This window comes from Echeneis naucrates, chromosome 8, assembly GCF_900963305.1.
Source record: "Echeneis naucrates chromosome 8, fEcheNa1.1, whole genome shotgun sequence".
Classification (NCBI taxonomy): domain Eukaryota; kingdom Metazoa; phylum Chordata; class Actinopteri; order Carangiformes; family Echeneidae; genus Echeneis; species Echeneis naucrates.
This window is the reverse complement of record NC_042518.1, coordinates 6309614-6335568: the sequence shown is the minus strand read 5'-3', so window position 1 is coordinate 6335568 and position 25955 is coordinate 6309614. Positions and strand designations below refer to the sequence as shown.

Here is a 25955-nt window from a genome sequence, read left to right as displayed (position 1 = left end):
ACAGGCTGAAACTGTACGCCGGCACTGTAATCCAGGCGAGAGTTGAAGGGGAGGCAGAGGAAACAGGAACGGGGGAGAAAGAGATCAGTCTCACAGTTTCATTTTTTGCAAAGATGTTCAAAGCAAAGTGCTGAGAGATGGGAAACTAAATATTGAGCTCTCAAGAGTGAAGAGGAAAGAAAGAAAGAGAGAAGACATGAGAGATAATGACAAAAGTTTAATATATTCAAAAACGCAACTGTCACACTTTATTGAAAAAAATGCAACTTGCCATATATACTGTATATTTTACTGCATATACATGTGCTTTGTTGTGACAGTAGAGAGAGCAAAGCCTACATCATCATCACAGACTGATGTTCAGAGGTGAGTCAAGACACAACTTTAGGCTGGGGCTCTGTAAAATAAAACTAAAGGGCAACAAAAACAGAAAAGTTTACCACGGGGTGACATTTCTCCACCTCAGTCTCACTTCTTAGACATCAGATCGGCATAATTTGCGTTGCTGCATGGATATCTCCTCTGCGCACAAACTCACACACAGTGTGTTGAGCATGTGCATCACAGCTGTCCCTGTGTGTGTACACAATAATCCTCAGTAAGCTCCATGGCTCCCACAATCTCTTTCACCCGATCCTCCAGAGCATCTCTGACCTCACTCTGTGGGTCTGCTAGTCCCACTGCAGCCCATCCTAACACACAAACACACACACACACACACACACTTTCTTTCCTGGCAACTTATTTAACGGAATGATCCAGTATTTTGGCAAACACACATATTTGTTTACTGTAGGATAGTTATGTGAGTAAATTCATGTACCACCCTCACTGTGCAGTAAATATAAAGCTATACTAATACTGGGTTAGTTTAGCTTAACACAACGGCTTGAAACAGTACAATATTTGTTCACAAAAATCTACCTAAATTAACATGTTATCTCTCTTTTTTTTTAATCTGCCAAAGCTGCTGATTACAAATGGCTACTTACTTTATTTATTATTATTATTATTATTATTATTATTATTATTATTATTATTATTATTATTATTAATAATGTATTCATACTTTTTTTTTTTTTTTGCAAAAAAGTAAAGAAAAGAGAAGCTGGTAATGGATTTGATTAACGTTATACAACCAATATGTGTATTTCCCAAAACTGGAACTATCCCTTTGAACGGAAAATCTGACAGTTTCACTCAATAAAGCATCATCTCATCCTTTTGCCTCACATTTGTCACATTAGCCACTGAAAGCTTTGAATCCACTTGACTAATATTATCTGGGAAAATCCCATTTAAGCTGTTTTTCTAAAATATTTTGGAGAATTCTTCCTAAATGAAGTTACCTGTAGTCTGTTCTGTCTTTAATACTGATTTAGTTGCTGTCTTAGCAAACTAAACTAAATTTTCTTTCAGGACTGGTTATAAAATCATCTCAGCTACTTGCCTTCACAATTTCCACCTTGCTTTCATATCACAGTTAGGTATAAATTTTTACATTTTAACTACAGAAAAAAAGTGTCATGTTTATCTTACATCCAGTTCATTTCTCATTCAACTACATTCATATTACTGGAGATGACGAAGTTTCACTCCTTTTCACTCCTCCACATCTCCTTTGATGGATTTCTGTTTCATGGACATTTTGTGAAATGATGAATGAAATTTGGATGAACATTTACTCCCTTCAGTGTAATTGCTCAAAGAAGCATCTTACTTGTGATGTAAGTTTGCCCCCTACTGTGCCATCAAGCTCTCTACAATGTAAAACGTGTTTGTGATGCTGCTTGCACTGAGAGACTTCTCTCCTCAGTTTCAGTTTCCATCATTTCCTTCATCAACACATTTTTAATGTCAGTGGTGTAACCATTTCTTATGCAAAAAAAAAAAAAAAAAAAAAGCTAATGTGATCAAGAAACAGCTCTGCACTTAAACTGACATTCGCTGAATGCAAAAGAAGATATACACACGGTGTGCTTGTTTTTTTTGTCAGTCATCATCAAAGCTTCTGGTGGGCCGGAGGTGGACAGTCTCAGCTCATTCACAGTGATCTTCTGCTGAGTTTGGGTTAAATCAGACAAAACGCCCAAAATGTCCACAATCATTCTTGTCAGAGTGTCCGTAAAACAATTTCAAATGCAGTCCACGATAATGGGATACTGTTTACTTATAGTTCTTCATACCTTTTAAATATAAAAATAAGCCCAGTTTTTCTAAAAGTAGTCTCTGGGAGGTTACAGAGAGGCTGGGCTGATTTAATGCAGAAAAAGTGATGGGGATTTTGGTTGATTTGTGAATGCTCTTCTGTCGTGCTTCCATCTGATACAAGTCAGTGTCTGAAGCTTTTTAAGAGGATCCTTCCTCTTAACGATATGACTTTAGCAACAGTCTTCGCAGTTAGTCGGTATTTTGTTGTACTTTGATGGGGTTGCCTTAGTCGTCAGAGAGAAGTCTGAAGTGGCTGAAAAGGTAAAATCCATTCGGCAACTTTAGGTTTTTTTCCCTTTAAGCTCCAAAAATGACTTCCTTTGGATTTGTGTCATTTTAGCTATTTGTCTCGGAAAAAAATATGATCCATCTAAAAACAGAGACCTTCTCCCACAGCGCAGACAGCTCTGTCTTTTGGTCTCACAAGTGTTCTTGGAGGTTTATTGTCTCAGAAATTGCTGAAGAGTTCATATTTCTTCATCCAGTCCATCTGCGGTGCCTTCTTCTTTTCTTTGGCATAGACCTTCATCTTCTCCTCTGCTGCTGTAGCACTGAGAGTCAGGCCCATCTCAGCGAACGGGTCCAGCAGGCGACTGCCCTCGTTGTCTGCCAGCTAGACCGGAGATAAAGAAAGTTATCAACCAGGGAAACAGGCACAGAAGGGTTGAGGGAAAAAGCTTTTCAGGTGAAGCCCCAAACACAGCATGACACATGAATGCCCACAGACACAGACACAGACACACACACACACACACACACACACACACACACACACCTGTGTGCTGTTTCCCTGGCTGCTTAGGTCAGAGCGTGTGGACCTCATGGACTGTGTGGTGGAGCTACCATTGATCTGAGGGCCTGAGGAACCATTGGATATGGACGGACCATCATAATCTGTGGAAATAATCAAACAATTCAGACAAATCACTTGATTATGTCGTACACTGTACTGGACCAACGTGTGGTCTCAGTGAAGTTTGTGAGTATCACCCTCGTCAGTTCAGGAATCAGTGACAGTCAAGCCTGACTTTTCTTCTGAATACTTTATTTTCAGGGTGTATAATTTTTTTAATAACTTCTGAGCAAGTTCCTAAGAAAAGACAAAAGTGTGTCATTTTGTAATAATTATAGTTGGAACCAAAATGTGATGTATGTAGAGAACTGAGCTTTCGAAAAGAAATTAATGAAAATGTGAAAATGTGTCTGAATGAAAGTTTTTTTCTGAGGAGAGAATAACAGATTTGTTAAGAACCATTCTTTCCACATAAAATGCCTGTAATTACCATCCAGTGTCGCAAAAGATTACAGAAAGCCAAATGCTCCAGAATTTTTATACAGCACGTCTTCAACGGGTGGTGTAGTCATACCTTTGATATGGCTGACTGTGGGGATCACCCCTCTCCTCTTAAAGTGTTCGTCTGTGTCTGGATCCACCACCAGCAGCCAGGTCTCATCTCCCCCTTTCTTTATGAAGGCCACCACTTCTGCATGTCGCATGCCTTCAATATTCACGCCATTCACCTGGAAAACACAGACCGACAGCATGAAGAAAGTGTTCAATGACTGAAACTATTTGCTTTTTTTTTACTTTTTTTTAATCTAAACATTACAGTCTTTGGCAAAAAAAAAGAAAAAAAAATCCTCAATCTACATTCAACACTTCATTATGACTAGTGAAAAGTGAACTTTTGCAAATTTGAAATGAAATCAATGAAAAAGTAAAAACCAAAATATCAAACTGAGACATCTTTTTGCATTGATCCTGCCTCCAGCAAGTGGGAAAGGTCTCACTTCGTTTGCATTTCTTACATGTAGTTACAAAAAAGGAAATGAAATAAATTTTTTAGTGTTGCCATGTTGTGAGATGCCGAAAGCTTGAGCACACAGTAGGGGGAGCCAAGCATCAACATACTGATTGTGGATGCTTCTTCAGGTCTCAGTGCCTGAACCACTCTGCACAACGTTGCTCAAACTCATGTTATGATTCATGATTTCTTGGGAAAACGTAGCCTGAACAAGCAACCCCCGATGTCGGAACTCCTCTTTAGAGCTTTGGACATTCGAACAGCTAAAGAGACTTTATGAATATGTTTGCGTGTGACGGTCTGTCTGACAGTCACGACGTTGCCTCTACACCTTACTAGCAAAACACAATCGCCTGTTGTTTCTTATCAAGATGCAGAATGCATTTGGAGGCCAGTGTTTCAAAAGCTTTGTCTAGACTGTGGCTTTTCTGATGTGGGCGGCCTTGTGCAACGCCAAGTTAGTATTGGTACACAATCAATTATGGATGGCTATCCTGAGCTCTGGCTATGGTGGGGGTTTCAGGTATCACAGTCCTGAGAAGGAAATCGTTTAAAATTCACTCTTTATGACAAGAAGGGACATGGCAGATGGCAAGAGAAGTGTGCCAACTGTTAAAGTTTGCTTTTGCTCTCAATAATGTGAGGAAAATGGCACTGAAATAAGAAAACAGGATGGAAGGAAAATAGTGTATTACACGTATTTCAGGGAAAGTGGAAGGATGACCACAGTGGAAATGAGATTGAAGCAACTTGAAAAAAAAAAAAAAAAAAAAAAATTAAATATATATATATATGAGTTCCACAAAGGGAAAATGTGAACCTCTCCTCTCCTCTCTGGATGGACAGATCATCAGTCAGCCAGGGACAGTTTGGTACAGCAGGAACAAACATCTTTGTATTTGGCCAAACAACAGGTGTTGTGTCATGTTTCACAGCCCTTCATTAACAGTCCATCCCACACAAGATAATACACTCTGTTTTCTGCCCACTGCGCTAATTAATACATGCTGCAGGAACAGTACAGGAGCTTATTTCCCACGGCACTATTCCTCAAAAAATCTGCTGATACTAGTGTGTGTGTGTGTCCGTGTGGATATTAGTGCCTGTCCCCTCAAAGCCATGGAGCACCCTGATGTCCACTGGATATATTTCAGCATAATGTTGGCTGGATTAAAAACAAGTATTAGCCGTGCAGAGTGCAGGAAGTGAAATTGGGTGTGATGAATGATTTACATGATAAGCTGAACTGTTTCCTTTTGAAACTCCAGGTTACACCTGTTTAACCAAAGCATCATTCAGCAACCGTATGGTCTGGTTGTTGGCTGCAGTTACTCTGACTTTGCAAGACAAATTTAATGTTCCCAGAGTAGCTGTCAGGTTTTCCTTTGTGACGTCTTAGTTGAGTTTATTTTGTGATCATGTTGTGGATTTTTAATCTTTGTATTTGCATTATGACACAATAGTTGCACCAGGCGAGCGGCTAAGGGATCACAAAGTGACTGCAATTCAACTCGAGGGAGGAATGGATGCATGCAGAGAACTACAGACGTAAATGTCACGATGGCAAAGCAAGGCAAAGGTCTCCCAAAGATGATGTGTGTGTTGTTTTGTGATGTAAGTGAGAGTCAGCTGCTGTCAAATCCCTGTGGAGTTTATTTGTGGGCTATCAGGAACCCCATTAACCTCGAGTGCGTGTGTGGGGACAGTTGGGAAAGCAAGTGTGGCACAAGTTTGTATGGACTTTGATGTCACGCTATTGTGATGTTTGGAGTTTGGAGTATGCACGGTTGAGCTCAGACAGAGCAGAGAAGCTGATGAGGCGTTCAATGGTGTCAGTGCTTGTGCCAGACGTTGGCAGAAAGCTGAGCTCGCGTTATAGCCTTTACAGCGTGAGCTGCTGATACACCTCCAGTGTAATGGGGCGTGGTGAGAGGTAGTGAGCGAACGGGGGAGGGAGAGAGAGAGAGAGAGAGAGTGAGTGAGTGAGAGATCTGTCATGGTTGTTCAGCTCTCTAACAATCTGCTGACAGATAACACAAGTGCTGCCTTGACGCATGGTCAAAGATGGTAGCAATCATGAGCAAGCGCACGCACGCACGCGCACACACACACACACACACCCCTGCACACCAACTCACCAGGGAGTGGGTTTTTTTTTTGGGCCAAACCAAACGCTACATTTGAGGCTGGTGTGAAACCACGTTTACCAGAGGGTTTCAAATTTCATGAAGTATTGCCAACAGTATCCAACAGGAAATTAAAGATAATTGCAGCACAACAGTCCAAAGTTTTACACAAAAAATGTACGTGTTAAGTTATCCTATTAATGCCACTGCTCGAAGAAGATAAAGTACTTAGTATCAAGATCCAACAGCTTGATGTCGATGAGCCACTTTGGATAAAAATGAGTGAATGGTTTTTGGAGCCTGGTGTTGACCCTGATGTACAGCCAGTGAGGTCAAAGGTCATGGGAATGGAGGGATAAAAATGTGTGTGTGCGTGTGTACACAGTTCATGAAGAGGTTGATGCTACTGTCGGCATGTTTTTTTTTTGTTTTTGTTTTATATACAACAGAGCACAAAACAAAAAACATTCACGCTCAATCAGTTAAATCAGTGGCCTCTAAAGTTTATGACTGTAAATTACAGACTCTCGCTTTTCTTTGGTCCCTGCATCTCCACTCCCTGCTGCCAACAAACTGTCTGTCTCCATTTCTGTCAGCGTTTTATCGAAGGAAGCATACATACGCACACACACCCCCCCAGCTCTCTCCCCCGTTAGCCCCTGCGATCTGCAGTCCATCATAAAGTGAAGATTGACTCCAGACTCCAGGTCCTGTTATTTGTTAGAAAAACGACCCCTTACAACAGACACACGTGTGACTCATGCCATTGTAATTACAGCTGTGACAGTACCAGTACATGGGGTCACATCTGCATTTTATAAGTGCATGAAATGATGTATACTTTTTTCTGAAACCTTAGATTTAATTTTGGTAAAAACTACAATTATCATTTATCTTTATTTGTTATTGTTGGATTTAGTTTCAAATTGAATTATGTGTCCAGAGCTTTTGTCACATGTTTGCTGTATATATGAACATAAATAAAACAAGCTCCTATGCAAACACAGTGGTTAGTGCACAGCGTCGAGCAGCCAATAGCAAAAGGTTAGGCAGTGATGGGCATTATGGAGAAACATACATATTCATATACATTTATGGGGGATAATCGTTACATGGCTTTGAGAAAATTTGGGCAAACGTCTGTACTGATCGATATGCTTACACTGTACAAATAACTATCAAGCTACAGAAAGACAGTAGTCCTTCACATATAAGTGGCTGCACACCCTTCATATACTGCAAATTTTTTTCTTTTTACCTCAATGAGTCTATCTTGTGGCTGGAGGCCAGCACGATCCGCAGGTGATCCTGGGTCCAGGGAACGGATGTACTGTCCGGGCCGTGACCGATCACTGTGGAGGTTGAAGCCGTAGCCCATGTCAGAACGCACCAGATGGCACAGACGTGGCACGAGGTCGGTCTGGGGCTGCGACTGAGACCGTGCCTGGGGGTGAGCCTCAGCTGGAGCGAGAGCCTCCTGGAGGAGATGGAGAGAAATATGTATTTATCTCATAACTAGTGCCATGTGGAAATCCTCATCTCTTTGCTTCTCCTTTTTAAATTATTTTAATTGAGGCCGATGCAGTTTGAGCTCTTGATTAGAAAACCACACTGTGTAGCAGTTTGTGTGTTAATTTGATTAAATCTAAAGTGAGACCACAGTGGGCTGCTTCAAAACTAAAGTAAATACGAAGATACTGAAACAGTTGTTGGGTGACATGATGCTCTGCAGGGCATGTGATGATCTTGAATGATGGAAGAGAGATGGAAAACACACAGCTGAGTCACTGCGGTCATTTATAACATCCAAATTTTGAGCATGCAGGGTGAGATTTTCATTCAAATAATGTTAGCAGTGGGTCACTAATGGTGACTAATGTAAAAGAAGGCAATTTCATCAAATCATAAAAAGTGTACTAATGTAACAGAAGTTAATGTAACAAAATAGTTCTGAAAAGAAACCTCTTCTTACATGTAAATGATCCTTTGTCGAATTCAGATTCTCTCTCGATTACGTTTTCATTTTGTGATTTACCATTCAGTCACACAATAGGTGATGCATTCATCGAGCATGTTTCACTTTGGAGTGAAAGTGTCCATTTGCAGCACGTAGCTCAGGCCTAGAAGACGTTTATAGAACCTGTATGATTGCGCTCTCCAGTATTATCACACTGATTCACCTCCTACATGCTCGTGGAAAACAAACTTGCAGTGAGAACACTGATTAATGTTGTCCAGCTCCATGTCCTCAGCTGACACACAGATAAAGTGCCCATAGGTGATCTGCAGAAAATATGCCCTGTTATGTCCATATTATACAATGCCTGGTCTATTGTTTCCACTGCATAAATGAAACTGTGGTCCAGCATGCGCCGGCTAAAAATACATATGGAGTATGTGGGCAGGGTGAGACCAGTACAAAGGTAGTGAAGTGTTTGGAGAGGAGGAGATGGCTAATGATTTATCCTGACAGAGAACCAAGAGGACAGCTCCTCTTGATTTATCATTCATGTCCACTAACTATCTTCTCTTTAGGTTCTGATTATTTTAAATCAGCCATGGCCAAACCTTGATCACCACAATACTGCCACCCACTCGATCTCTCCACAGTGAATTCCTTAGGGTAGCGGTGATCTGGGCAGTTTGCCCTGAGAAGGAAGGAGAGAGTGCGAGAGAGAGGGAGTAATGACGAATAATGTGGAGCAGCTCAGCTCTCATGAATCCCTCCAGATCTTCCTTTCCTGACTGAAGAGGAAGTGCCTGGGCTGGGCAGCAGGGGTGGATCTTCCCAGGGAGAGAAAATGTATCAATATAAATTCAAATGTATTAGGATCCTGGGATCTGGGAGAAGGGGGGCAGTATGGCACAGAGGACGGAGAAAAGGGAGAGAATAAGCAAGGAGAGAGGGAGCGTGTGGGAGGTATAGAAAATTAGATGCAGTAAGAGGATTGAGAAGGAGTTCAAGAAAAGAAAGAGCGAGTTGAAACGATGTGGAGAAATACAGCAGATGGATAAACAGATCAACAGAACGGCAGAAAAGTCAGGATGATGGAAGTTTCCAGTAAAGAGACGATGGAGAGGAAGTTTTCAGTGGAGCTCCTCTAACATAAACAGTGAGAGTGGCACAGCTGGGACTCATTATGTGGGGGCGACGCAAGTGTCTGCCAATCTAACCTCCGACTGCCTCTCGATGCCTTTCCGCCCCCCGTTAATGATCTCCTGGGGCCCGTGCCATCCCTTCAGAGCTTTGTTTTCGACGTTAGTGTGCATTCAGGACACTCTTGATTCGGTCTTTTTGTGATCTTAATGAGCTTTATTATGAAAGCTTGCTGCATGAGGAGTGTGCGTCCTCTGCATCAAATTGCATTAATCTGCGCCGAATAAGTGTAAAGGGCTGCGAAACGTGGTTTGAAAGATTTTTAAGTCTATCAGCTGGAGAGGTTTGTGGGGCCTGAGGTCAACACAGAACCGAGAGGCCATCGCAGGAAGTGCGGTCATCATGTTTGTTTGAACTTTGGGTGTTGAAAACTTCATGGTTTTTGTGAAAAATATTTTGATGGGAGAGAGAATAAGATGTCATGTCCCTCACAAACTAACTTGACACAAGGAAATTATTAGCATTGGACATTTTTTTCAAAACACACAGTCCCACGTGGGAAGAGAAGCAGCAGGGGAAAAAAAACACAGTATCCATGTTTTGCTTCATGCACGTTGCTGTAGTGATGCTCAGGCCTAGTTCAGATGGAAAACTATCTCTGCACTAAATCTGGCCGTTTTTCCTAAAAGGAAAACAATATGAAATAATTCACACCTACATAAGGACATTATGGACTTCGATGTCCTGACCCAGGGGTCCTGACTGTGGCACTATGAGAGGATGTGGCGTCAAAGGGACAAGTACCATCCCACGAATTCCTTCAGTTTCCTGCCACAATCAGCTTTTGTTTCAGTGAGTCTCCGTGAGCACATGTGGGGGAGAGTGCAGGGTACACACAACACTTGGTGTTGAACTCTGCGGTTGAGCTACACAATTATGATTGCATTAGAAATTACGCTTTTCCTTGATATAGAGCGTCGTCGTTGCACACAGAGGCGGCAGCATCCCATTAACTTCCAGTCACCTGTTTAAAATAACCTGATGATTACAACAAGTGTGTTTCAGGTTGTGCTTTTGATGCGATGGGATGATACACCAATGCACTTTTTCCATTTTTATTTTCAGCAGTAACAGTAGCATCTGTGTGTTTGTGTGACTGTGTCTGTGCGTCTCGATGGGCCCAGTCTGGGGTTTACGTGGCGCACAACTTAAAAAACACACTTCCCTCTGCATGCGACTGCTGGCACTCTTGTTGGGAGTTGATGAAACTAGATCGCAGCTTAATGAATAATTGAGCGGTGGCCTGCTGCGATGGATGGATCGTGACCGCTGTTAACCCTTTCACAGCCAAGGATAATTGGCTCACTATTGACTCCCAACAAGTTGTGTGTTTGGTTATATGTGTGTATGTGTGCGTGGTGTTGAAATACAAAGGAACTTTAAATCCGCTGTGTGTGTAAAGCATTTTGTCAGCATTACTCTCACTTGCATGCTTCCCACAGGGGATTATCATAAATGCAATACACCCTTTTTACCCTTTCTGAACGTCAAGCTTCCTTTGAGTCTTATTTATCGTATCTAGCATTTATAGGAACTATTGTCAGTTACACGTGTGCACTGTAAATACAAACATTGTGGATCAATGACTTATTTCTTTGAGAAAAATACAACTACTTGCATCTGCAAAATGCAAGTAATGTATAAGGTAAAAGAGAAGCTTATAACAAGCATATAAATATGCTGAATGAGTGGAAATCGGCAAGTCAATGAGATGGCAGGTTCAATCAAAAGAGCATTGTGTTAAACTCTTCGCATGGAAAAACTAAAAATGCTTTCATCAGTTCATCAGTTTTTGTTCCAATAGCCCTCCTTCCATGACCTAAAAACTGTATCCCAGTTAGCTGATGTTATTTCTCTGCTAGGAAAACTTTTCAATGTCAACAGAATGTTTTCCAGCTGTAAGTTTTAAGTGTTTAAGTGTTAAATGGCTGTTGCAGTAAAATGCAGTCGGAGTACATTCAAGCGTACTCTCCAACAACTAACCACTGACAATTGTGTGACAATTTTACTTCTGACATTTATGCTTTTCAAGGCTAATTATCTCTACTCTGGAACAAATGAAAAGCTGATGCTCCATCATTTCCACGAATCGTCCGCAAGCAAGGCTGCTGATTCTTTATTTGAGCTACATCCTGATTAGTCGGTTAGTAGCTAGCTTTAACCCCAACACTTTTCCCCCTCTAACCCAAACTGTGTTGCTGAGTGCCTCAAGACCCATTCTGTGTTATGATTGGTCGATTTGTGGTGCCTTTCTGATTTGAATGGCTCTGGACAGATGGACAGACCGACGTAATGGCTACAGAACTGGCTGTCAACAGCACAAATATGGAGGTCTTAATGGAAACATTGGTGACATTGTCTTTGACTTTTGGCAAAATAAAAACAACAGCGGTACATGTGGTAGTAGCTAATGAAATGGTTGACAACCTGTTGCTATGGAGACAGCAGTGGAGCCAGTAAAACAAGTTCTGTCAGCGAGAACTAATGCAGCTTAAACGACATCCAGGCGACATACATTTATAATGTATAGATTTCAGGCAGATCTAAATGTTTAGAGTGAACTGGCACATGGCTGCGTGCGCAAGGCCCACATGAGGCTCGTTTAACAGGACTTAACCAAAATAAACAAGAAAAAAATTGCTGGGCTCAGATGTTCTGGTTAATGTGTAGATGTGTGTGCATGTGTGTGTGCCCCACATGCAGCTGCTTCGGGGGTTGCTCAATCAGAGAGGAAAAAGAGCCGATCTGGCCAGTACTCACAGTGGGTGAGAAAAAGACAGACGAGTGAGCAGGGAATTAGGGAGAAAGGAAATGACAGGCATATGGAGAAAAACGCAGATTTTCAGGGATTGTGAAAATGAAACAAAGGAAAGACGGATGGGAATAAAAGTAACATTGAGCTATGGCTTAGATAAGGACTCCCATAAAGAGAAATGGGGTGAGCAGAGGGGGAGATGATGCACAGCATGTGGGAGACAGGAAGGACATGAAAACACAAGAACTGGACAGCAATCTCGATAACCAACAGTTTTTCTCAGTGTGTGTGTGTGTTTGTGTGTTTTTGTGCGTCCAGTGCTGTTCTACTGGGACAGACCTGCTGAGATCTGTTTACAAAGTCCCAGTCTGTGTGTGTGTTTGTGTTACCTGGTGTTTCAGTGTTTCCTAAAAGCTTAGGAGCTCAGGAATTAGTGAGAGAGAGACAAAACATGAACAAGAGTGAACGCACGTAATGGAAAAAACACAACACAAATACAAGAGCCAAAGACCTAATGAGCGACATTATCAGATGGTTTGTCATGGATCAAGTTGTCATTGTAATGTAGTGATTTAAATTCGTTTGACTCTGACTGTCCATTGACCCAGAAATATTTCATAAAATATGACATTTTATGAAATATGGCCATTTAAATAAACCTTGATCACATAAACAAGATTGATAGCACTTTTGTCCATAAAGTTAATATGTAGTTGACGCCAGCAGTTGTCAGCTTAGCTCACCATTAGAATGGGATCACACCTCTCCTGCGTTTGAATTTAATAAAATCCATCTACCATCGCTTCGAAAACTCACTTATTTACAGAGGTAGCCATCAGAACGAGAGCTGTCATTGTGTGTTGATCTCCAGCTCCTCATAACTTGAATTACGCTTGTTTATTATTCTACGGACTGAAGTTGTGACTTGATTTCATGGCCACAATTTTCAAGAATGTGCTGCAGGGATATTTATCAGAGCAGTGGCTTGCAAAGTTTGTTTTATAAATGTCAATTCCCTAGAGACAAATGTATCCCTGCCTTTTCATTAATCTGAAAAGCCTTCCATAAGCTTTCGGACACAAACTCTGACTACAATGCGCTCATAAATTGTGTAAGACGGTGATGAGGCAAGCATGGGTGCTGATTTTTGCTGTAACCTAACACCTGCTAGAGATGTCTGCAGCTGGACTGTCAGGTTGTCTGAAAAGCTGCAGGGCGGAAGCTGCAATGAATGAAAACACATTGTGCTGAGCGTTGTAGCTCCAGGCTGAGCTGTCACTGAACACAGATGAGCTCGTGACAGACATGAAGATGCTCAGCTTGAGTCTGTGATTAGTTATTAAGATGAGACAGCAAAAAACCAGAAAAAAAGCCCACAACAACAAAACCCAGTTTCTTGCTATTGTGCAGCATTCATGATCTAAAAACAATGACCTTTGCAAATGTCAAGTATAATATCTATTTCACAACATGCTTTTGTCCCTTATCACAACATTCAGAATTGCTCCATTCAACTGTCACAGTTCAAAGGGTTAACTCCTATAAAGATTTTAAAGTATTACTGGGAAAAATTACAAAATCAGAAAACTCATAAATTTATGCTCAATAACACACACACACACACACCCTGAAGAACACAGGTCATTTTGGCCACATGAATGGAATACTCTGCTGTCATGTGAAGACGATGTTGATGTTGCGGCTCACATCAAATTCAAACAAACATGTAGACATTTTGCTGCCATTGTTTGGCTCTGGATTATCTCATCTGTCTTTTTCATTTGGCTGCTTGGGGAGTGTTTGACTGAGAAAAAGTGTCGACAGAATGAGCGTAAACTTGTCTACATGTCAACATTACTGAACACATATTTGGGAAAATCTTACTTTTTGTTCCAGTCAATTCTCTTTTCCTTAAATGTTCTCGCTGTAGAAAAATAAGAATTTATCGCTGAGCTCATTATTTAAGACATTATGCTATCTATCAAAATGGCATTTGTGACTTAAGGAACCATCAGAAAAAAGTTAATTCTCTCCCTCTGAAAGTGACCTTACATTACCAGATATCTAGCTATAGGTAAAAAAAAGAATAAAAATAGATATTCATAGAGCAAAAAGTGACATAATCAAATGTTTATTTATGCCTAAGAATACCTGTGACAAAGAAACATGCAGTTTTAGAAGCTATATGCAAAGAAGGTATGTGAATTATTTTCCATTTCTTTGGGTAAAAATATGCATCCTTTCACATTCATCCTCGGGGCCACGAGTTATTTAGCAACACATGAACGTGTCACAGCTTTAGTTTCCATGAAAAACTGCTGAATTCAGTGGATTTTATTTTAATGGGCTTTTTTCGTGCTACTGCAGCTGCTGGACAAAAGTGTCCTGTGTCCAGATAACTAACCTGTGTCTGAACAGCCTTTCCCTCTATTTATGTCATCTCATCATACAAGTGTGTCCGTTTCACTTTCATGGTCAGAGCATATTGTGAGGATGTGAGCAGAAGTATGAGAGGACGGAAGAAAAACAACAGGTGGTTTATACCCCACTCGTGTATTTTCTTCACACTTCATTCTTCGCTAAGCTCCTGCTTGTTGTGTGTGTCCATCCACCTTCCGTATTGTCTTCCTTCATCCGTAATTCCTCTTCAGTCTCTCTACTCTTTGCCTCTCATCTTTGAGTTCCTGGCGTTACAAAACATTCACATGTAGTTTTCAGCAGTAACGGCGAAGAAGCTGCAGAATACATCATTTCTGTTGATTTGCATTTAAGTGTCAATTTAACCTGCGTGGGCTGCTGGTGAAGCTGATATATTCAGCAGTTATGTGCTGTTATGTTTGTGTGTCTCCTGTCTGGTTATTTTCATCAATCTCCATGTCATGTTTGTGACTACATAGTAGTTGAAGATAGTGATGTAATGTGTGTGTGTGCGCGTCCACACCCTTGTTATCAGTGTGTGGCAGATATCGTTCGTTCCTTGAGGAGTACACGGTGGTGGTTGTTGGGTTGCATGTGCTTTTTCAGGTTGTTTGAGAGCGTAAAATGCGTGGATAATGTAAAAAGAGCTCACAAAGTCAGCTGATTAATTAATTAGTCAGAAAATATGTCAGTAATTAGATAATCTATAAGTCAGTCCAGGTTCTGATTGTAGAATCTCAAATGGAAATATTTACACATTTTCTCTTCTATGACAGTAAGCTGAATGGCATTAGACAAGACATGTAAACATGTGACTTGTACATTTCCTTCCACTAACATCTACAGACTAAACTATAGCTAGATAATTAAGAAAATTCTCTACGGATTAACTGAAGATGAAAGTAATCATACTTAAATAGTTGCAGTACTACTCGTGTGTAAATGTAGACTTTTGGACCGTATATGTGACATTGCAGAGGCTGAATCATAGTCTGGTCGAAGATTTACAGACCCTTTGTGCATGTGTGTGCAAGCTGTACATTTCTCTTTAAAGAATGAATTAGAGGGGATTCCCATCTGCTGCTACCTCACACACATTCACACATACTTTCACCACCATCCAATCTCACCGCGCACACACAAATCAAACCTCCTTTTTGACGTTTGTCAAGTGTTGCTGGAGCATCTATAGAACTCCTAGCTGATTTAGTTGAAGTATTTATGAGTAAGCATAAGTATTTAAGTGTTTCCACTTGCATTTACCCCACTCCCACAGTCAGAGCAAAAAAGATGGTCCCAGTTAAATGGACCCAGGATGCTGATGTGTGAGCTGAGATAAACAGAGCAGGGCCAGTGAGACATCACAACCAAATGCCTGAGTGTGTTCTTAAAAATGTGTGTGTGTGTGAACACTGCATGGGTTGGTGTGTGGGAATGTGTGTTGGCTAACAGATGTGAGTGCAGCAGGGAGCAGACAAAAACTGAATATGTTGAGTGGTCAGAAGTAGGAATTAAAAAAAAAAAAAAAACCAGTGAGAAGCAACACAGTTGTGAAATTAAGATTGTGTGTTGGCTGTGTTTGCCAAACAATTAACACAGAACAGTAGAAACCCAATGTTAAAAACCATTTTCACTGCTTTCACTGACTTCTCAATCAGCAGCAATAAGGTAAAGCAATGAATTTCTTCCTGCCTGCCTCTCCTCGCTCTGTCTTCTGTTGTGTGGGCAGCACAATGATTAGTCCTCGTCCCGGCTACAGCCGACCTACGCTCCAATGACATTCCCACATCCAACAATTATTTTTTAGGATCAACTCAAAATCCTAGAGTGCTAGAAACTCATCTAAAACAAATAAAGAGATGAGTCCATAATGAAGAAACGATGGCAGGAGATAACAGGCGTGTTCTCCTACAGTCTGACCCAGGAAGAGTTATACATAAGTAGTGCAATCTAAAAATAATATGGAAGATTTGGGTCATGTTTTACTTGCTGCAGATACAGATGGTTGGGTCATAGCATAAAAAAAAGGCATTCATACAGCTTTTAAAAAACATTTGCAAAGTGCTTCACAAATGTTGACAAAGCACAATCCAAAAAAGCCAGTGAGCCAGACTGCTGGTAGTCGCTGATTCTGCAGAAATACAAAGTTATCAGCTACATACAGGAGTAATGTATTTTCAGGTTGTCTGCCAAAGTGGAACCAGGGCAATAGAAAACAAATGAGGAGCTAGGATAGAGGCTTGAAGTGCTCCACAGGTCAGAGGGCAGAAGGTGAACCAATCAAGACCAGGATCAGCAACGTTTACGACTTAACTTAAACATACTCTATATGCTGAGAAATACAGGGTTTAATTTCACTACATTAAAATCAGGGCAACAGCTGATTTCTAATAGCATAGCAGTCAGTACTGCGCCTTACTTGAAAGGCAGATTGTAACTTGATACTGGAGAAAAAGTAGGAACTCATATTATTCCATATTAAATTATGTGAGCACTGTAACTTAATCAGTGACAAAGACTTTATCTGCAGCGGTGTAATTATTTTTGAGGGACAGTCAGGTCAACGTCTTCTGGTTTAACTGGGGAAACATTTGAATATACTATCAGCTCTGCATGGGGAGATAACAGATGGAGACACACAGCTGTGTTCACTCACACGCGCACACACCCCCACGCTCACATTCAATACAATACGCTCAATTGTGCTTGTTCTCTCAGTTATTACCCACCTTAGTAAATTCCACTCTTTCTTGATTCCCCCAACATCCCCACACCCTCCTTCCCCACGCACACACACACACCCAGAATCTGGACCCCTGCATCTTGATGTAACACAGTTGGTATTCTACAATTGGGGGAGGGGTCTATAACACCAGCTCCAGATGTTCACAGTCACCCCCTTTTGTTAATGTAAAGACATTTAGAATTTGACTTTTTTAAACCCAACGTCTTACATGGAAAGTTTTCTCAAAGAAAAAGCTGAAATATTCACTTCAAATAAGGAGAAACAGTTTAGTTGGTCAAGATGCCAGGTTAAATAAAGATTAGGGAAAAATGAATTGTGTCCTTTTTGCTGCAAAGGGACATTGTTTCCATGCCTCCACCTCGACTGCACTGCTGCTGTTCACCCTTGAAGTGACATTGCATAACCTCAAATTGCTTATTTCTACCAAAGGAACAAGAGAAAAAAAAAAAAAAACAAAAAAAAAAAACAACACACAGTTATCTCTGTGGCAGCTAAAACTGTGCACAGATGATCACAGAGGGTGAAGTGCCGACTACCTCCAGACCACTCATGAACTACAAGCTGTTTCATTACAGCTGACTGGAGACATCTTTTTCTCATTATCACTGTCAAAATGAGACGCTGAGTCCAGGAGAAGGGCAAAGAACAGTGCGTGTCAGTCAGCTTGACCTGAGCTACCATCTCTTTTTGTATGGTTTTAAACGAATGCCCAGGATTGTGCTTTCGTTGCAGAGCCACAAAGACCTGATACATTTTGGGGCTTTGTGGTGAAACAGTTCTCCTCATCATGACAGTGTTACAACTTGTACAGCCATGCAGATAAACTGAGACTCTTGTTTATTGTGACTAAAGACTCCTCAGAGATCCCCAATGTTACTGTTTGTGCTTGTTAAGTCGTAACCTTTTGACCTTAAGCATTGACCCTCTCTGTCCATCAGATTGCTTTCACTCACATGCCACAATCTACAAGTTCAAAACTGAACTGAATGTCAACATGCAGATGTATGAGTACTTTTTCCTGGACTCTCTTGCATACTTCTCTATGTTTTGTTTGTTCGGTGTCTTGCTTGTGTTTAGTCTCTCCTGTTGTTTCAGCAGCTGTGGCACATATGTGAATATGGGCTAAAATTAGGGCCAATAACATTTTCCTGTAACATGAATAATCCCAAAGTTTAAAGTTATGATTGAACATAAACCAGCAAACTGAATCTGCACAGGATGCAACGGTGAAATGTAGGATTAGAATTTACTTGACTTTACACATATTAGTGTAGGAATGAATTAAGAAACACAAAAACAGAATCAGTCTTCTTGCATACGTTCACTTGTTCCACCAATAGAGCTGATTCTGGTTGAAAATAAAGCTCTAGACATGGTAGTGGGCATTTCCCATGTCTTCCATCAAGCAGCTCGGACAATGCTTCCAGTCAGATATCTTCTACCGCTTTTCTGTTTCTGGGTCGCGGGGTGCTGGAGCCAATCCCAGCTCACTCTGGGTGAGGGAGGGGTACAACCTGGACAGGTCGACACACCATTACAACGCCAACACACAGAGAAAGACAGTGACGCACAACCATTCACACTACGGACAATTTAGAATCACCAGTTAATCTAGACATGCATGTCTTTGGACGGTGGGGGGAAACTGGAGTGCCCTGGAGAAACTCAGGAGAATATGCAAACTCCGCACAGAGACGCCGAAACAGACCATCAGATTGACGAGAGTCGCCACCAAAATGTGGCTGTGAGAATAGCTGAGAGGTTGCCACATTGCCACTCGTGTATGACCCATGCTCCTGAGCTAGCATAGTACACAAATATGGGTCTCAATGTTCCTTGTGTACCTTGAGATCTGCACACAAACCTAAACATGCAGCCCTCCTCGCTCTCAAACTGTTTACCAGATGTGCGTGTGCGCACTCTACAGGGGGCAGAGGAAGTTTATGACAAGACAAAGTGCTGTTCAAATGTTGACCTTTGTGAACTATTCAAAGAAGCTTTAAAAAAAAAAAAAAATCCACAGTAGAAATAATCTTATTAAAAGGTCAGGTTCACTCATCCACATCAAGACAAAATAGACTATTTTGTGGCCACCTAAGCATTTCTCAATATTTTATTTTGTAAAAATCGTATCCAATGTATTTTATTTTTTCCAATGCACTAATTCCGCTCTGGACTGTCACCATAGCAACAACTTTCTCTGTGTTTCCTAACAAGCTTGGTGAGCCAGGAGAGGGACTGGAAAAAACAACACCAAAAGGCCACAATATGTTTGTGCATGTTGTGGAAGCTTCACAACGAAGAGAGACAAACTATATGTCCCCAGAACCCCCCAAAGCAAACCAACAACATATCTGCCTCTTTGTGGGATGTGGAATAACGCGGACTTCTCATATTCCATTGTGTGTCACAAATTTCTGAAGAACTATTTTTGATTCATGATTAACAGTTCAGTCATGCTTTATCTGCTCAACAACACATGCATGTGTGCAAGAATAATAATTAAAAAAAAAAAAGGTTCTGGTGGGAAAGTGACACCTGACACTATCTTGGGCTTTAGTGTGAATGACACACCCACATGCTTGTGTGTGTGTGTGTGTGTGTGTGTGTGTGTGTGTGTGTGTGTGTGTGGGAGAGGGAGGAATGACAAGCACAGAAACAGTAACACACGTCAGGTGTGTGTTGAAAAATGATCCATCTCATACCTCAGTCAGACAGTTCCTGTCCTTTAAAATATCTCTTCCTTTCTCTCCAGAGAACCTGAGCATAAATTATTGTACCTGTTTAACATGCTTGATATAGTTAACTGGCCTAAAGGCAAAAATAACATTTTTTTGGCCAGTGAAGAAAGAGACTGAACTCATACCTCAAATGACAACATCCTTTGTTCTTGTGAAGGAAACCAGCCTTCTGGTTTCTTGTTTAGCCCAGGTCTCTTATGTATGCCATTTTACAGGCTGCTCACATTAATCATAAAGTTTCTGCATAAAATGAAAAATAGGGATTTCTCTCTTCAAAATTAGAACCACCAGTGAGGACGATATCTGATATTTAAACTGAAGGGTTCCTGAGCAAAGAGTTTAAAGAAGTAGATGAAAAATGACTGACATGCTCATTGACAGCAGCATTTATCTCCATCTTTGGCCCTTGAGTCATCAGTCCTTAAAATAACAACAAAACAGGTTTCAGCCACACAGGTCGTTTGTTTTACTGCCATTCATTGCAACTAGCAATGACAATCCAGACAATCCAGTGTTCAGGCACTAAGCCTGAACACTGGATTTCTTCACTTGTCTTTAACTGAGTGCTGCTGAGTAGATTTGGTGAGGATGAGAGGAAAGAGAATATTGTTGTTGTCGTTGTTTGTGATCCTGGGTTTAGAATTGCACAGGGGTGTAACGATTGTCAAAACAACATGGAGCTCTCACTACGTTACTAATGTCACACGATTAATTTTTCATTGTACACAGTAACACTACTGCTCATATAAATCCGAAAATTGTTCTTTTTAAAATATTACTCAATATGCCTAGGTCATGCAGAATTAGTACAACGCTGTAAATGTAGAAAACAACGGAGAGTAACTTTAAAAAAAACCTCTGTAAACTGCATGCAGACAGCGCAGATACAGGAGGACCTAACGTGCGGGTCAGCAGTCTCTACTCAACTCTTTCTGCTATGTCACAAATCATGAAAAGGTAAACATGAGAGGAATGCAACCAAAAAGAAATGTGAGGGGGACAGGTGGTCATAAAAAGAGGAAAAATACTGGGGAACACACACACAAACACACAGAAGAGCTCCAGTGGGAATATTTACTAGGCAAATGCGATTATTGGAGAAAAGGTTGCTACGCTATCCGTGTACATGTGTACAGAGTTTATGATGTGTGTCCTTGCGTGTGGGATCTTAGACTGTAATCTGTATCAGCAAAAGATCCCTGTTGTTGTGACACAGAGGAGAAGATGAATACAAAACTACATTTGGCATTGGTGTCCTCTGTGCGATATTTCAGATAGACAAACAGTGCGTTTCCTGACACTGTGGGCCCCTCCTCTGACTAAAGTGAGAAAACAAAGACCCTCCCATTTACTTTTTTTTCCTATTTGGGTGGGATTGTCATGCTCTAAGTTTTGGAACCATATTTTCCATAATGTGGGAGTTTTGACAGATGTAACTGGGATGTACTGTATGTTGCTTATCTGAATCTGATCATTATCTGTTTTTTTTTTTTATCATATAATTGCTCATATTTTTGCAAACTGACTGAACTACAGATATGTTGAATTAGCCGTTCCTCCTTGTAATGCAGCTATGGATGGACAAGCATACCGAGGACTACTAAAAAATATGATGATTCTGAGACCAGCACTTCAAGCATCATTTTTCTATAGTTTTTGTGTGACTTTATGGACATCAGAGATAATGTTTAGGGAACTACAAGTCCCACTGAATCTATAAATATTTTTTCTCATCTCATTAAATTCAGATTTGACTGAGTTATAACTCTAAATGCAAATGCTGCAACAGGGTGCTAAGAGTTTTAAAAGACCTCAACGTATTTTTTCTGCTGTTTACTAACCTCTGCTGCAGCTGCAACTGGGCCAAATCAGAAGCCAAAGTCCAACAGCTAACTTCCCCTGTTTCAGGACACCTGCACATCTTTCAGTCTCTCTCTCTTCCACTGTGCTCAACAGTGAAATTCAATAATCAAATGCAATCGGCTCCAAAGTAAATAAAATGAACACAAAAGCACGAGATCAAACTGTAATAATTGCATTTTGAAGCTCAGCAGTTAATCCAGGTTCTGTCAACCTGGTGGCCAAGTGTTCACAGAGTCCTCATCAGGAGTAAAGGTACTGACATTTATATACACACAGATCCACAATCACTGTCATAAGCATCCCCCCTCCCATTAATGTGAGTCCACTACCTTGCAAACCATCCAAACAAATCTTCAAGGTTGTTTTTGGCTGCTCTCAGTCTTGGGTTAGCTCTGTCCAAGCGCTGTGCTGTCTGCTGTCTTTCCCTCCTCCCTTTTCTTCTACCTCTCTGTAAACTATAATATGAGAAGAAATGTGCTGCTCTCAGCACTTTCCTACAGATCAGAACTGAAACATTGTGCAGAAAACTGAGCAGAGCTTTACAGCTGTGAATAGCTATGATTGTTCACATGATGATTAAAGCTTTCATCACTGATCAGTCTGTTTCTGTTGTGGTAACTACTCTGCAGACTACTACATACAACGCGTAATATGCTGTATCAGCATTTGGGCTCATGGGACAGGGCACGGCTCCAAAGCCAAACCTTTACAGTCTCAGAAGACAAAGCAGCAGGAGGAAGTTTTCAGCACATCAGTGACTCAAACAGAGGTCAAAATTTCTTTCATAAATGAAGGTAAACAGTTAAAATCCGTGTTAAACAGAAGTTAATGCTTTGTCTGCCCAATTTCAAACCTTCTTTCCATTTCTTCATTGGTGCCATTAAGGTCTGAGAGAAACTAGAGACATTTCCTGAGGCTGAGCTGGGGCCACTCCGACCCCATCAAGCGCTGGGATTTCTCCCCACAGGTCATGCAGCCAGAGCCAAACAAAGAAAAACATACACATTTAGGATTTAACTGATTGGCCCTGTCACTGCTCTCGTAGTACCGCTCATATATTGGCAGGGCCAACCTAAGTGAAAACACATGTTGTGTAGATGCACAAAGCAGAATTTGATCTCGCTGATAGGGAGCATGTGAAACCAAAGATGATCAGATGTTTGTGTTCCAGAAGAGACACAGTGGACGGAAACACATCCTGTTTTTCACAACAGCATGGAATAATCAAAGAGAAAATTTAAGGGAAAAAAGGAGAACAAAAAATTTATTAAACGCCTACTGAGCATCATGCAGCTGACATTGTGAATGAGTGTGTATAACCAAACACATGATGATGACATCTAAAACGCCCTCGTAATATATCTTGGCTATAAAACGAAAGTCGTCTTCTTGTTCTTCTTTTTTTTTTTTTTAATATAGTCAATGTAGACTCTGTTCTGCAGAGTTGTGGCGATGCCCATTTCTAGATTCCTAACATCTGACGCCGTTCTGCCCTATGACCCTTTCTTGCCTTCTTCGACCTTCAACAACATCTGGAACACTTTCAGCTAGCCATGGTCTTCTCTCAGGACGCACACATGTATAAACTGACAGACAGCACACATGCATGGAGGGTACAGAGCAGAATGGAAGCTCACATGATATCCACTTAAATCTAATCTCAATCTGGCAACGCATCAAGAAAACAAGTCTGGGGTGAAAGCTTGTGTGAGCTGCAGAGAATCTGTTCAAAGAAGTGACTCACTGCCTGCAATCTGTTCACTAATGTGCTTCGTATTTTTAATTCTTGTATTTGAGAGTAAATGTCTCTGAGTTTTAATTCAATATCAGGGGAAGCTCATCTTTTGGACTATCTAATCTAATCTATCTAACCTATCTATCTAATCTTAGTTATTCTTTGTTGTCCCATCTAATACACACCAACAAACAGGGGACTCAATGACTTCCTATGAACTGTTTACTTCATGAATGGGTTTGAGGGTGTTTTCCTGAGGCCCACATCCCACCTCAGATTCACTTTAGTGTGTTAGCTGTTCCTAGTTAAGAGAATAATGAGGTAAAACACCCTCATTACGCTTAATCCCTCATGAAATGCCTTAGTTGAGGGCCAGCTCACCTTCTTTGCAGCCTTTGACGTTGACCTCCTGGTGGGCTTCTGCACCTGGCTGCTCAGCACAGCCGGCTGCTTGGACACTGAACCATTCTCCCGCTTCTTGCTGGGGGAGGACAGGGCCACTGACGAAGGAGGGGAGGGTGTTGCTGGAGGAGAGGACGAGGAGGAAGGCCCTGTCCCGAGAACAGCCATTTCCTCTGTGGCTGTGAGACGCAGGGCGCGCAGACTTTCATGTGTCTCGTGGTCTACCACCAGCAGCCTGGTCTCGTTGTCCACAGCTTTGATCCGCTGCACCACCTGAGGGACAGGGCGAGATTTTAAGACACTGAAAACTGTTTCCTTCAGAAAATGCAGCAAAGTAATTGTCAAATTTAGGCATAATTGAGCACAGTCACAAGTGAGCAGGTGATTTTCATCAGATACAGCAGTGTGAGAACTGAAGACAGTGGAAAACTTTTGGAATCCAAAAGCAGACAGTCTAGTCCTTCTGCCTGAAGCTGTCATTTCATACTTTGTGTCAAAACAAAGGGACTGAAATGCAGCATGTGATTGGAAAGAGCAAAAACACATTTTTAATGTGAGCAATATGTGGTAAAGTGTCTCACAGCTAACAACTTGCAGACGGTCGGTTCATCACGCCAGGTGAGGGGAGGGGGCAGCGTGGCCATGCCACGGCGCGGAGGGTGTCACCTGTTCAGGCGTCCTGTGGCACCAGTTAGAGCCACAAACATGGATGCACGTCCTCTTACCTGGTGGTGTGTCTCCTTCTCCACGTTAGCCCCATTCACTGCCACCACTCGGTCCCCGGGCCGCAGCCCCGCAGCTTCTGCGGGGGAGCCGGACTCCACTTTGCGGATAAACTGTCCGCTCTTCCCTTTCTCGCCATGCAAGTGAAATCCGTATCCGTCCTCTCCTTTTGCCATGATGCAAAGCCGCGGTTTCCGCTCGCTGGCCATGTCACTCTGTCTTTGTAAACTCTCCTGCAGAGTTTCAGTTGGAGTGTGGTAATCAAAACGCACAGATGTTGAGTTTAGGGGCGCAGCGTTAAACTTCCACAGAGCGTAAACATTTCTGTCCGTTGCAGAGCCACCCCCAAAACCAGGGCCACACAAACACACCAAGTTCACAGCTTCCAAATGCACCAGCGAGCAATCAACCACTCCTTGATGAACGCATTATTAAAAGCAACAAAGTTAAAGTTCAAGAAAACGATGCCACCAGTCCGCCAGTTCTCGTGTTCCGTGTCCAAACTGAAGCGCAGCACTGGAGACGCCAAAACCCGATCGGTCTCAGGACGCACGGAGTCCGGATCCTCCAGAGGAGCCCCTGTACTGTCACCAGACCAGCTCAGGTCGGAGAGCTCACGTCTCCATCGACGTTTGTCCGCAACAGTCAATCGAAACACGCGTTTACTGAAACTGTAGATTGCGTCTGTATGCGCCAACAGCACCACCTACCTCCAGCCAGGATACCTGTTTGTGTCTCAGAGAGGACACTGAAGAGGCAGAATAACACACTGCTGCCCCTCTGTGGCAGGACACCACTGCATTATCAAATACATCCCATCAGAAATATGTCCCATGCAATTTCTGTATCAGTTCCAATTCAGTGGAAACTATTTCATTTCATTTTCATTTCTGCCATCATCATGAATTCTGACTTCTTCAGTTTGGTCATATTCACTGTGCTGTAACGACTGCACTTTATGTGGGCCGCATCTTTAACAGATCTTCTTGTTGTTGCTTGACATGATCGTACAGATAACAAACCAGTGAGCTGAAGGCTGACTTGTCCGTGCAGTTCCTCAGTGTGTCCAGCAGAGGACAGTGGACACTCATGCAGCTGAACACACTCAGCAGAACAAAGTGGAAAAAACAGCAGAGCAGTTGTGTTCCTGACATTGGCAGTCAGTTATTACAGACCCATTAATGCATTAAGGGGCCTGTATAGTACAGCTTGATGACCATAACTGTATCTGCTCCTAAAGATTTTTAGTTTAATCACTAAGAGTATTCCCCCC

The 25955-nt window shown here is 41.7% G+C and overlaps 1 protein-coding gene across 1 annotated transcript; it reads right to left on the bottom strand.

The window, feature by feature from the left end:
- Positions 1 to 1033: 1033 nt before the first annotated feature.
- On the bottom strand, positions 1034 to 25319 carry LOC115047355 (Na(+)/H(+) exchange regulatory cofactor NHE-RF2). Its single transcript, XM_029508220.1, has 6 exons — positions 24685 to 25319; positions 23939 to 24232; positions 7401 to 7619; positions 3579 to 3732; positions 2987 to 3105; positions 1034 to 2824 (listed from the first exon to the last, which is right to left on the bottom strand). The coding sequence occupies exons 1-6, from the start codon at positions 24889 to 24891 to the stop codon at positions 2660 to 2662; spliced, it is 1158 nt and encodes a 385-aa protein (XP_029364080.1). The 5' UTR covers positions 24892 to 25319; the 3' UTR covers positions 1034 to 2659.
- Positions 25320 to 25955: the final 636 nt, after the last annotated feature.

Bases quoted from the DNA above. Each gene is read 5' to 3' on its own strand.
- LOC115047355 (XM_029508220.1), bottom strand. From the start codon at position 24,891: ATGGCCAGCGAGCGGAAACCGCGGCTTTGCATCATGGCAAAAGGAGAG. The intron at 24,233-24,684 runs GTAAGAGGACGT...CCTGTCCCTCAG, and splicing joins AGAAGGAGACACACCACCAG to GTGGTGCAGCGGATCAAAGC. The intron at 7,620-23,938 runs GTGAGCTGGCCC...CATCTCCTCCAG, and splicing joins CGTCAAAGGCTGCAAAGAAG to GAGGCTCTCGCTCCAGCTGA.